The sequence below is a fragment of the Mytilus edulis genome, chromosome 7 (genome assembly GCF_963676685.1).
Source record: "Mytilus edulis chromosome 7, xbMytEdul2.2, whole genome shotgun sequence".
Taxonomy (NCBI): Eukaryota; Metazoa; Mollusca; class Bivalvia; order Mytilida; family Mytilidae; genus Mytilus; species Mytilus edulis.
In genome coordinates this window covers 51,940,585-51,953,626 of record NC_092350.1, presented here as the reverse complement: position 1 = coordinate 51,953,626, position 13,042 = coordinate 51,940,585, and the positions used below count along the sequence as shown (strand labels likewise).

Here is a 13,042-nt window from a genome sequence, read left to right as displayed (position 1 = left end):
GCTGCCACTATATAGCCTTTACTTGTCTTGTTGAAGACCGTACCTTGAACTATAAAGGTTTACTTTTATAAATTGTGACTTGGATGGGGATTTGTCTCATTGGCACTCATACCACATCTTCCTATATCTATTTACTAGAACTGCTGAAAGTGGCATACAACACCAGTAATTAATTTTTTTTTTGTAATATGCAACCCTACGAAGATATATATTTTTGTTTTCAACTGATCAGCCTTTTTATTTTAACCTAAATGGATCATGCATGGTAAAGAAGCAAATATCAAACATTTTAAAGTCCAAAATGTTGATAAATTCTGTGCCCTCCCACTCATGAAGTAATTACATATAGGTGATTAATTAGGGATTGAATGCACTTACCTATTACTCAATGTGCTCAAGGTTTAGAAAATGTAAGGATGCAGAAGTTATCCCTTCAATTGAATAGCAATATTTTTGCCTATTGTGGATTCATTATAATTCTTTGGGACCAATGTTCAGGGGTTTCGTAGGTACAAGTGAACCACGAATTTTAAATGTTCAACAAAATACAAAATTCTATAGAGTTGTATACAGACTTTGGAATCACGAAATCCCATATCCACGAAAATAACAGAATCTACAGTATTACATGAATTTCTGTTACCTTTAACAACTTGCTACAAATAAAATATCTGACATAAATCATCTTTAAACCAAAGAAGGAAGAAGAATACAAATTGAAGACCAATTGGCAAACTAAGGCTATTAAAGATTAAACAAAACTACAGCGTGTGCAAAATACAGCAGCACGGCTAATAACGCGCAAGAGAAAATACGATTCAATAACACCTGTTCTCATTTCATTGCACTGGTTACCGGTTCATTTTCGTTGTCAGTACAAACTCCTGCTGTACATTTTTAAAGCAATTCATGGCAAAGCACCATCATACCTACAGGAATTAGTTGAACATTACAAACCTGGTAGAGCCTTGCGATCGGAGAAAAGCATGCTGTTACGACTACCAAACGATGTTAGGACAAAACGCTATGGTGAACGACGGTTCGATATTGCCGCACCAACTCTTTGGAACAGCTTACCTTCATCCTTACGAAATGAACAATCTCTTGACGTTTTTAAAAAGAATCTTAAGACATATTTTTTCCGAAGTGCTTTCATTGATTTTTTGTAAATTTTGAAATTTATGAACAATTTGTTTTACCAGTTGATTGTATTGTGAACTTTTACTTAATAATTTTTAATACTTGAGTCACTGTGGTTTAATGATAATCATTATTTTAAATTTATACAGAGGAAATTTTAAATTTTTCTTAACTCATTTTTATTTTTTTGAAACTTTTTACTTTTCTTTCATTTTGATTAATTTTAAATTTTTGATATTTTTTGTGTGAGTTGTACATTCTTTTATATTATTCTATTTAACCGACAATCAATGTTTTCATTTTACACGCCACTGCTCAGAAATTGTATTTATGTGATTGTATATTTTGCTTTTACCTTATGTATCTTATTTTTTGTTTATTCATGTTAAGCGCTTAGGGTAATTTTTCAAATTATATAATGCGCTATATAAATATTGTATAATAATAATAATAAAATAATAATAATGATTTTGCAGTATGGGTTTTGCTCATTGTCAAAGGTTATACAGTAACCTGTAATTGTTGATCTTCTGTGAATAGGTGTCTCAATGGCAATTATACCACATCTTCTTACTTTAATAATGTTACATGTATAAGGATCACCGAATAACATCAAGAATTATTGGTTTCAATTTTACATTTTATCATTCATACCCAACAGTTAATATATGAGTGTTGCTTTTATATAATATCATATATACATCACAATAAACAATAAAGATAAACAATGATTTAATTAGTTTATTGACAACAAATCCTCACTGTATGACAATCAACATAATTCTGAGGAATTAAATCGAACACAAAAAGTGCAGCATGATGACAAAACAGATGATTAATGAAGGGAAGTAACTCTGATTGACTTAGACAAGAAAACCTTCAAATGTATAAAATAAAACTGTACAGTTCTAAAATCATAAAATACATTACGGTACATATATACTGATGTCACTTGATAAACTTAATCTACATACCAATATACACATCATAGGCCAAAATATCATTTTTCTTCAATCTATGACATCAAAATACATTTTTTTTAATTCTAAAATTAAAGGTTAGCCAACTAACAGAATCTTGAAATATTAAAAATGAAGCATTAAATATTTCAATTTTCATCTGAAAATGGTATAATTTTAAAAGCCAAGAATTTAATTCATATATAAATGATAATTTTACATTTGAGAATTGTCCAGATCTTTCTTATGCTAGGAATGCATGTGAAATGGCCAACCCATCAAAAGACAAATGACAAAAAGATGTTACGATATGAGGGAACAATGTAAACTTTCATGATACAACTGTGTATTCAATCAAATGAACAAAAAATATGATGAAGCACTTTAAATTATAAATTTGGTGTGACACAAACTTACAACATCTATGACTACGGAAAAAATATCGAAATTTTGTGAAAGTATCAATATGGAAATTCTCCATTTTTTAAAAACATTTTGTATTCAACTATCTTCTTAAACATGTTAAATATACACTATAAACTTCAAGTAATTACAGTTTTAATAAACAACTTCCAAGTTTATTTATAGAATTCTTTTTTTTTAAATCAATACCATTACAAAATTTGTCAATTTGATAATTTTGTTTAAGTGACAGAAGTGACTACTAGATATCACAATATTGTTAAAAGTAAAAATGACCACTTAGTGACCAATTTCAAATCCAATTTTTCTAACAGACATTTTCAAATGAATGGTTAGTAATCTAATAGTCTTCAATATTTCCTTGGAATCCTCCACCATTTTGTTCATTAGCAAACTGATCATAGCCGGGATCAAACTTCTCCTGTTTGACCTGAACATCCTCATAATCTTCCTGTGGTGCTTCCTCTCCCTCTTCTGTCTTCCTTTCTCTTGACCTTGACCTCCTGCTACGATCTCTTGACCTACTTCTCCTGGTCCTTTTACGTTCTCTTGATCTACTCCTCTTACGATCTCTATCTCCTGCTCGGTCGCCTCCTCTGTCACCTCCTCTATCTCTAGATTCTCCTCCTCCTCTTTCTCTAGATCTGCTTCTTCTACCTCTCTTCCTGTCCTCATCTGCAAATACAAATTTGGTTATCAGAGTCATGTAACTTCAGAAACTTTTGTGATGGCTTTTATCATTTGGAAAAGTGAGAGCCGTTAGGTATAGCAAAACAAAAACCCACATCAACTTCAATTTTGATAACATTATTTGTATAGGAGAAATTTCTGAAATTGCAGTAACTAATCTTACAGTTTTAGAAAATCACAATAGTAAATGCACCAAAAATTTATGAATTTTCAGTGGCTATAACTATTGAATTGAGACCTTTTTTTTGTTCAGATATGCCTACAGTATTTATTGTCAACTGAAAAGGTGACCAGATTTTCTTGTTTGTTCAATTTTTTTGATAAAACTAAAGTGATAATAACAAAACAAGACAGCAGTGTTTTGGTAATAAAATGTTGTGGAAATATTTTTTGGACAGAAAAATGAATCTATACTGATCTAAAATCAGTAAGTGAAGTTTCAATGGTATTTTTATACTTGATGTTGACTCAATCCTTAGTAAGTGAAGTTTCAATGGTATTTTTATACTTGATGTTGACGCAATCCTTACCCCTGTCTCCTCCTCTTTCTTTACTTCTACTCCTTGGTCTTTCCCTGCTTCTACTCCTCTTCCTATCCCTACTCCTACTTCTACGTCTCCTGTCACCACCACCACCTCTATCACCACCTCTGTCTCTCTCTATAGTTCTCTCTCCACCACCTCGTTCAGGAACTGTACCTCTCTCTCTCTCTCCTTCTCTACGTGGAGATTCATCTCTTCTTCCTCCTTCCCTGTCGGACCTAAAATAAATAAAGTTAACATGCTGTAGACCATGATATATTTTTTCATAAGCAGAAACTTATACATAGGCTTCAATCTTTTAAATATACTTTTTATTGACAAATATTGTTGTTTTTAATTCCAGTTCAGTTTAGATGGATATGAATCAGAACGTGATAGGGGAGAAACATTAGTCAAACAGAAAGATAATCATGCAAATTCTTTATAAACAGACAAAAGAACTTCACCATATGACCCTAAATGATTGATATGCACACTAAAACCCTTCAAGCTTAAAAAGTTTCATCTTCGCTAGCCAAGGGTTACGATCCACTCCCGCTCTCTCCACCCTTGGCGGATTGAGCCAGATTTTGTTAAAACATGCTACGCCATCTAGCGATAAATAGATGACACATCCACTTCTATTACATCATTTTTGACCAATAAGAGCACTTGTAATATATTTAGTTTGGTTAATAACAAAAATGGCTGCGCCCAGTATTTACAAACAAGGGTGGAGAGAGTGGGAGTGGATCGTAACCCTTGGCTAGCGAAGATGGAAAAGTTGTGATTCAATTTAACATTTTTGTGTTTCAATATCATTCTCATTAAGCTTTTAAAAAAAAAATTTTTTTATTTGAATTGTTCCACATTTTTCAGGTCAGAGCCTTTTTTATTTGATTTTAGAGCCCACTTTAAGATATAGGGTTTTCTCATGCTGAAGGAAGTACTTTTTTTTTAATTGCTTACATCCACTTCATTTGAACTTGGTTGGTACTAGTAGTTACCTCATTGGCAATCATACCACATCTTCTTATTGTTACATGGTCAAGTCTTTCTGACAGAATGTTGCAAGTTAATTTAGAAATGTTCCAAGTCAGTTTAGAAATTCCATAAAAAAAATGCAACATTTTTATCAAAATGAAAATTTATTCTTCAGTATATATGATAAATACCTGAAGTCATCCCTTCCAGAAAACCTGGTATTCTCATCTGGTCCACCCTTCCTTGTGCCTCCTAAGCCACCACCTGTAATTAAAAAATATCAAGATTTATATGCATTGTAGAGCTTTGATTTACTTTGATGAACTTCACCAACTGTCAATGAGAAAAAAATAAAAAAAAATTGAAAAAAATCTTTTAAAGAAAAACATAACTGAAAGCTTCAAATATAACAAGCTTTAGTTCTATGACAAATTTTCATGAGACAAGATCAAGTAAATATACTGTGATCTTACAGTAAATTTCATACACATGGATTGTCTTTTCCACTGGATAAGTAATGTGTTAATGTTGTTCAACCAGATATATTACTAACAGGTAAATTGATGCATTTTGATATATATCATTTCAATAACATGGCTCTATTGGAATGGCTTATGTCAAAAATTCAAGTTTTTTTTTACAGACACCAAATTACATAACAATTGATAAGTCACTTTTAATCATGATTCTGGATAAGTATAAGTTTTCAATCATTATTGCTCAAAATTTCATATGACTTGTTTCCCTTGTTTCACACAAATGTAATATGAAGAATACTATAAAACATCTAACATACATAGCTTCAGCAAAACAAAATGAGGGTATACAACTATCATTTAAGTTGCTTTGTTCTTAAAAGCTGATACTAACAGATGTATACTTTTGAATAATGAATTCGACTAGGACTTTTGAATATTGAATTGACTAGGTTTTGGCATGCAGGGACCCTTTAAAGCTTACTAACTTAGGAGTTTTGGTCATTGTTAAAGGCCACAAAGTGGCCTGCAATTTTTAACATTCTGGTCCTTTGGTTTCTGGTGGTTAGTTGTCTCATCGACAAACATACCTCACCCTATTATTTGTATACCGTAACCATTGTACATTTTGCAACTTGTGACAAGAATAAGTAAATGGTATTTATAGACCAAAAAAACAAAAACCGCTGCAAGCATCACTTTTAAACAGCGTGACCCTTTCATGTATTTAATTTTGCCATGGCCTTGTCAGTTTATTTTTTACTTATAAGTTTGAATGACCATTTGGTTCCTTTTGCTTATCTTTCATGTATATATGGGTTGATTTTGTTTTCAATATAATGGAATTTTATGTGACTGTCATACAAAAGAGAGGTTTACACTAGCTGTAAAACCAGGTTTAATCCATCAATTTCTACACAAGAAAATGGCTGTACAAAGTCAGGAATATGACAATTGTTATCCATTCGGTTGATTTGCTTGAGAATTTGATTTTGCCATTTGATAAGGGACTTTCCGTTTTGAATTTTCCTCAGTGTTCAGTATTTTTGTGATTTTACTTTTTTGGGATAGTCAACTAATTTCAGAAACTAGGTTAACATAATTATGACAGCTTTTACTTAACAAAGTAAAGTCTTCAAAGGAACTCTTAAAAATGAAACCTTTAAAACAAAAACGTTTATGAAACAATATCTAAGCTTAACTTTGGCCAAATTACCAACTGCTTAAATCAATAATGCAGAGCACAGCCAAGAGTATTGTGGTACCAATGACATTATATAATCAGTAGACAAACAATAGAAGAACCTGTTTAACGTAATTACTATAAAGCTATTCTATTCAACACTCTTGCCTCAGGGTTGCCAATTATTGTGTATTCAGTTATTTTAATGGGTACTTGTTTTTCAAGAATTAAGGAAAATTATATTTTCTTGGATACTTGATATGGTTTTGATATTTATTTAACAGACAAACTTACAGGAAATTATCACATGTATGTTAAAATAATTAAATTTGTGGTTGAGCTATAAACCCCAAATCCATGAAAATTACTATGGCATCATGAATAATAGTATATTTACAATATAAAGATTATAAGCCACTCTCTTCATGTGACTATAGTAAATTACTGATCAACCAACACATTTAGAATATACTTAAAGGGTACAAATTCAAAATTAGTGGGTTTTTTTTGGTTTTGTTTTATGTTTTAAATGTGTACCCATTTTTACTTTTTGAATTACATTACAAAAATGTATTTTGAAAAGAAGTAGTTAGTTGTTCCAATTATTTTATTAAAATAAAATAAAATGTATGTTTAGAAAATGACATTTAAAATTTGCATGCTTACAATTGAATCAGTAGTTTCTTCTTCACTTGTTGGGGGAGTATGTAGACCATAATAAACAAATTATTTGCGGTAATTTACGGCGTTTTGTCTCTAATGTCATTATATTCTATTTATGGTCAAAATATGTGGGAAGTAAACAACAAATTTGGCCATCCCATCTTTTGTTTACTTAATTTTAAAGAAAAGTACACGGTTTTGTACTTTAGAAAACTCATTTCACTGTATTCCTAAGGTATAAGTTCACTTTTTCACACTAAGCACTCTGGTGTAAACTTATGTATTCTAAATTCGTCATAATATTCGCCTGATCAATTTCCCCAGAGTAAATTAACGTAATTCTCCCCGATATTTGTTGACAAATTGTTTACTGTTGACTTGATATTTGTAAGTCAATAAGACATTACGTCTAAATACAGGCAAACAGACAATGTCTTGTACTTTGGAACAAACTCATTTCATCGTCTTGTTTTTGTCATGACATAACCTATTTGACAGCTCGCCAAAGAATGAAACCCAATCTAAATTGAAATTTGCATAATGACATGATGTTCGCTTACAAATGATTCTAACCGATCCTATTCGTTTGAAATCAGACATTTGATATAAATGTAAATCAACTAAGTATAGACTGCAACAAAGAACATTTATTATCCTGCATATGCATGAACTATTTGCCACTGGACCTTTAACCAAGCAACAACTACTCAAAGAATATAATTTCTTTTTTTCAATTGTAGGCAATTCAAAATCGAAAATCATGCAAAAAATTACTTCAATGTTTTTATGTACAAACGCCAAATGAAGAAGAAGACCTACATTTTCACAAAAGGGCCAGTCTTATAAGAGATAAAGATAACCAAATTGAATGTGTCAGGACTTTTGAAAATGCCAAAGGGATGTTAGACTTTTGTACTTTTAGAAAGGCAGCAGAGACGAAAAAAATACTTTTTGGACATAACACAAAGAAATATATCTTCAACAGCAGTATATCCTCACAAAAACAAATAGCCTATCCTGTACATTTAAAACATTTGAAGTGTTTTAAAAGTGCATACTACAAAACCGGTAACTTTCAGAAAACTATGAAAATATAATTTATCAGTTCAAACTCATTTACAATTTTACAGTTAATACATGTAAATTATTTTCTGCAAATCAAAAGCATGTCAAATATAATTCAAAACTTATGTAAATAGTTACTGTGATATGACGAAACCTTCTTGGCAAAAGTTATAATTTGCCAATTTAATTGCAAACAATAGTAAGAGGCTTGTCAAACTTGCTTTTACACAGGTTTAAGTTCCAAAAATAGTTTGAAAAGCGTCATTAACCTTTTTTTTATATATGTTTGAATGTTAAAAGTAAATTGCTTAAACAGTTTCTTTAAATTTTTTGCACCGTGACATGAAAGTAAATTGTGCTTTGACATTTGTACTATTATTGGACTATGCTTATTTTCAATTCTTCAAAAAAAATTGGACTATTTTGAAACAAGAAAAGAAACAGCTGTAGAAATGTCATCTAAAATCACTGTTTTTAAAGGAAAATTTAAACCGAATGTGAAATATAATGCTGTTTTAATAAGGGCAAAAGATCAATTGTGTTCCACATTTACACTCGACCGTTGTTAAGATATATGTGAAAAAAGCAAGACAATACTCTTGGGTTTTACAAAAGTTTTTATTCAATTTATTCAAGGAATCTGTATACTCAGTAGAAGACTTTCTATCAAGTTTTGACTCCAGACCAAAGTCAGTGAAGTGAATCAACTGATGAAATAAGACTGATCGACTGGAAGTTTTATACAATTTATCAATGACTGTAAAAATTGTGTAATGTTCCATTCAAATCGGATGCACAATTCTGCAAAGTAATTTAAAATAAAAAACAAGGAATGTTAGTTTTTTAATCTTAGATGAAAGTACTCAATAAATTGCCGGATTCTTTTGAAGAGAAATCAGACCAGAAAATCTAAATATGTCAGAAAAGCAGTCTGATATACCAATACCGTCATATTACATACAACCTTCATGAATTCAAATCAAAATTCTGAAGCCGAAAATCCAAATTAATATCTTTTCTGACGAAGATAGATATATGGTCATATATAAAAGGTGGACATCATAACAATTCTTTATATATATATATTTGCAAACTTTTTCTGTGACATAATCTGAAAGCCAATATAATTCTCTGGTCAAAGAAAATTTGGAATCTGAATTTTGTGATGGGACTTCTCTTCTTTAGGGATGTTTAATAAACTATGCTGATGTGTCGGACGGTAAGTTATACAATTTTTTTAGCCACAATGCTTTTGAACTTTTATAGCTTGCAACATTGCATGATGTAAATTATCAATTTACAGTGTTCTTTTGACTAAAATTGGGCAACAAAATTGAATTTTGTTTGGTCAAGTATTTTTTTCTCTTTGTGCGCATCAAAACATTCTTCCCACTGACTGTATCAAATATTTACCATAATGATAAAACTAGAGACCCCTCAGTCTATGACCATGAACTTCATCATTAATTTATCTTCATTATTCAGATATTCAAATTTAGTATTGATGTGGAAATTACCCACATTTTTGGTAAAATTAGTCCAATTAATCTGGATTATGAAAAACTTCAAAAAGTATAGAGATCAACAGACCACAAAACTGAATCATCAGAGAAAATATGCAGAAATTAGCACAACTGTTCTCCAGCTAAGCACAATATGTATTCAACCCTTATGTATCACTGTAAAACCTTACTGTTATGTTGCAGGCAAAAAAAATCTGCAACTTAAAAAATATTCCAACCAACACTTATCTATTTCAGGGTTATATGTGATCAAAACAACTTTCACTGGCAGATCTAGAAATTTTCATAAGTGGGGGCCTAAGGGGGGGGGGGGGGGGCTCCAGTCACGCTTCAGTGATTCCCTATATAAGCAACCAAATTTTTTCCATTAAGAAAGTAATAAGTGGAATTATCATGGCAAATATGTGTTTACCCTTTCTTTGTTGCAAAATAACATTTTCTTCACTCAAACTTTTTTTCTGTTTATAAAATAAACTGAATACTGAATGAGGTTCCAAATCAGAATGATTGTTACAAAAATTCTCCTCCAATCAAAATTCCCTTTTCAACTGTTTACAGCCAATTAAATATGACGTTTCCATCATTGTTTATGCTCATTTTCTATCCAGGTAATGAGGCTAAACTATATCAATAGACAGCTTTAAATACAAAATTTACAAACAGATTCTCCAATTACCCAAAGAATGCATGTCAAGACACAAATAGAACAATCAAAACAATTGGTTTGCTCCCCAGTAAACCAGCAATCTGGGAATCTGTTTTCTTAAGGAAAAAGTGACACAATACAATAGTCTTTGGTTTCAAATTATCATCATCTAAATATTTGCTCTAGGTCAAATATTCATGAACATCCATTCACCATCTGTTCTAAAAACTTACAAGTCTCCCAAGGTTTTCTTATATTTAACAAAAAATATATTTTGTTTATTTAGAATTTCAGATTGATAAAATAAATACAAAAGCATAACAAGAGTGCACACTCTGAAATGTCTCGCCTTCTATACTAATCATTGATATTATGCTGATAGTCCTAAATATAAAGCTTTATTACAACTCACATAAATATTAACCAAAATAACTAAAAATTGACCAATGAACCATGAAAATGAGGTCAAGGTCAGATGAACAATACCAGGCAGACATGTACAGCTAACAATTCTTCCATACAACAAATATAGTTGACCTATTGCTTAATAGTTTAAGAAAAATAGACCAAAACACAAAAACTTAACACTGAGCAATGAACCGTGAAAATGAGGTCGAGGTCAAATAAAACCTGCGGGACTGACATATAGATCATAAAATATTTCCATACACCAAATATAGTTGACCTATGGCATATAGTATTAGATAAAAAGACCAAAACTCAAAAACTTAACTTTGACCACTCAACCATGAAAATGAGGTCAAGGTCAGATGACATCTGCCCGCTAGACATGTACATCTTACAATCATTCCATACAACAAATATAGTAGATCTATTGCATAAAGTATGAGAAAAACAGACCAAAAAACAAAAACTTGAACTATAACCACTGAACCATGAAAATGAGGTCAAGGTCAGATGACACCTGCCAGTTGGACATGTACACCTTACAGTCCTTCCATACACCGAATATACTAGACCTATTGCTTATAGTATCTGAGATATGGACTTGACCACCAAAACTTAACCTTGTTCACTGATCCATGAAATGAGGTCGAGGTCAAGTGAAAACTGTCTGACGGGCATGAGGACCTTGCAAGGTACGCACATACCAAATATAATTATCCTATTACTTATAATAAGAGAGAATTCAACATTACAAAAAATCTGAACTTTTTTTTCAAGTGGTCACTGAACCATGAAAATGAGGTCAAGGACATTTGACATGTGACTGACGGAAACTTCGTAACATGAGGCATCTATATACAAAGTATGAAGCATCCAGGTCTTCCACCCTCTAAAATATAAAGCTTTTAAAAAGTTAGCTAACGCCGCCGCCGCCGTAGTCGCCGCCGGATCACTATCCCTATGTCGAGCTTTCTGCAACAAAAGTTGCAGGCTCGACAAAAATTGGGTCAACATAACATATGAGTCAATAAGTATGATATACAAGACATAATGTAAAATATGGTAATGTGGTATGAATTGCCAAGATTTAAAAAAAAAATGAAGTCCAAATGAAATGGATTCCATCAATTATACTAAAAAACTATAAAAGTATATTTCAAACAAACTTTCTACTGCATAAGCACTTTTCATAGTTAATTCTTATACCAAATATTGACCTATCATACTAAATACATACCAAATTAAAATAACTAAAAAGTGTACTTTCTGAAAAACATGTTCTCAAAGAAATATTTACTTGACTATCGGAGTAAAATAATTTAGGTTGAGACAAAGTCAATTGACATCTGTCATATCAGGTAATCAAAACAAGTATATACTCTCCTTACACAAAAATCCAGTCCCCAAATGTTTTTGAACAATCATTCTTTAAGTTACTGAGAAAAAGACCTAACCCAAAATACTTAGAATGACCTAAAGATGGGATGAAATATGACAGTGGCCTATATGATGTTCTAAAGGCTTAAGGTCCCAACATCCAGGATTGAAATTTTTGTCAGGATAGGTTAAATTTGTTTGACTTATTTCTCGTTGAAAGCATGTCCTATTTGTAGTCCATAAAAGAAAGGTGGAAGTTGTAAATATTAATGAATTGCATCACTATTTCTTTAGAGGAAATTCAATTGTGTTCAAATTAGCCTTCAGTTTGAAACATTGGTAAAACCAGTCAATTATGTAACAAGAATAGAACATGTCTTCCATCAAAACAGTGACAGCGCTTTAAAAGAGATTTTTCTGGAGGACAATTATCTGTAAATTTACTCCCCCATCTCTTCAGATTATTACATAATAAATCCATACTCCATCCTGTCACTCATTTCACTCAGACTGTACTTTTTTAGTAATATTTATGGGTAGGGCTAAAACACTTAAATTAAAGCAAAGTCTAGCAGTACTTAAAAAATTCTAAAGGAGCAAAACTTATGGGATGACATGTTTTCTTTCTTTATTTAATTTTTCCATTTTTCTCTATTATCATATTTAAGCATCAAATCCTTCTCTCTTCTTTTTTATTTTTCCATTTGCTGTTTTTTTAAATTGTTTTTCCCTCTTTACTGCACTTTATAGCCCATTATTTTCTATTCTGTAAACCTCATTTAGAGGACAGTATCACTGCAAAATGTTTAGAGGTTATCACATGTGCAGACGGTCAATTTTTAGAGTATACGGTAGTATAACACCACAATGTTTAGAGGTTATCATGTGAACAGACAGTCAATATTTAGAGGTTATCATGTGAACAGATGGTCAATGTTTAGAGGATAGTAAGACTGCACAATGCTCAGAGGTTATCATGTGAGC

At 31.4% G+C, this 13,042-nt stretch overlaps 1 protein-coding gene across 1 annotated transcript in view; it reads right to left on the bottom strand.

The window, feature by feature from the left end:
- Positions 1-1,867: 1,867 nt before the first annotated feature.
- The window catches only part of LOC139481762 (U1 small nuclear ribonucleoprotein 70 kDa-like), a 65,977-nt gene continuing 54,802 nt past the window's right edge, over positions 1,868-13,042 (bottom strand). The window contains exons 8-10 of the mRNA XM_071265253.1: positions 4,909-4,981; positions 3,743-3,972; positions 1,868-3,197 (exon numbers count right to left, since the gene is read on the bottom strand). Coding sequence (XP_071121354.1) covers positions 2,863-3,197; positions 3,743-3,972; positions 4,909-4,981 — 638 coding nt within the window. The 3' untranslated portion in view covers positions 1,868-2,862. The remainder of the gene's footprint in view (positions 3,198-3,742; positions 3,973-4,908; positions 4,982-13,042) is intronic.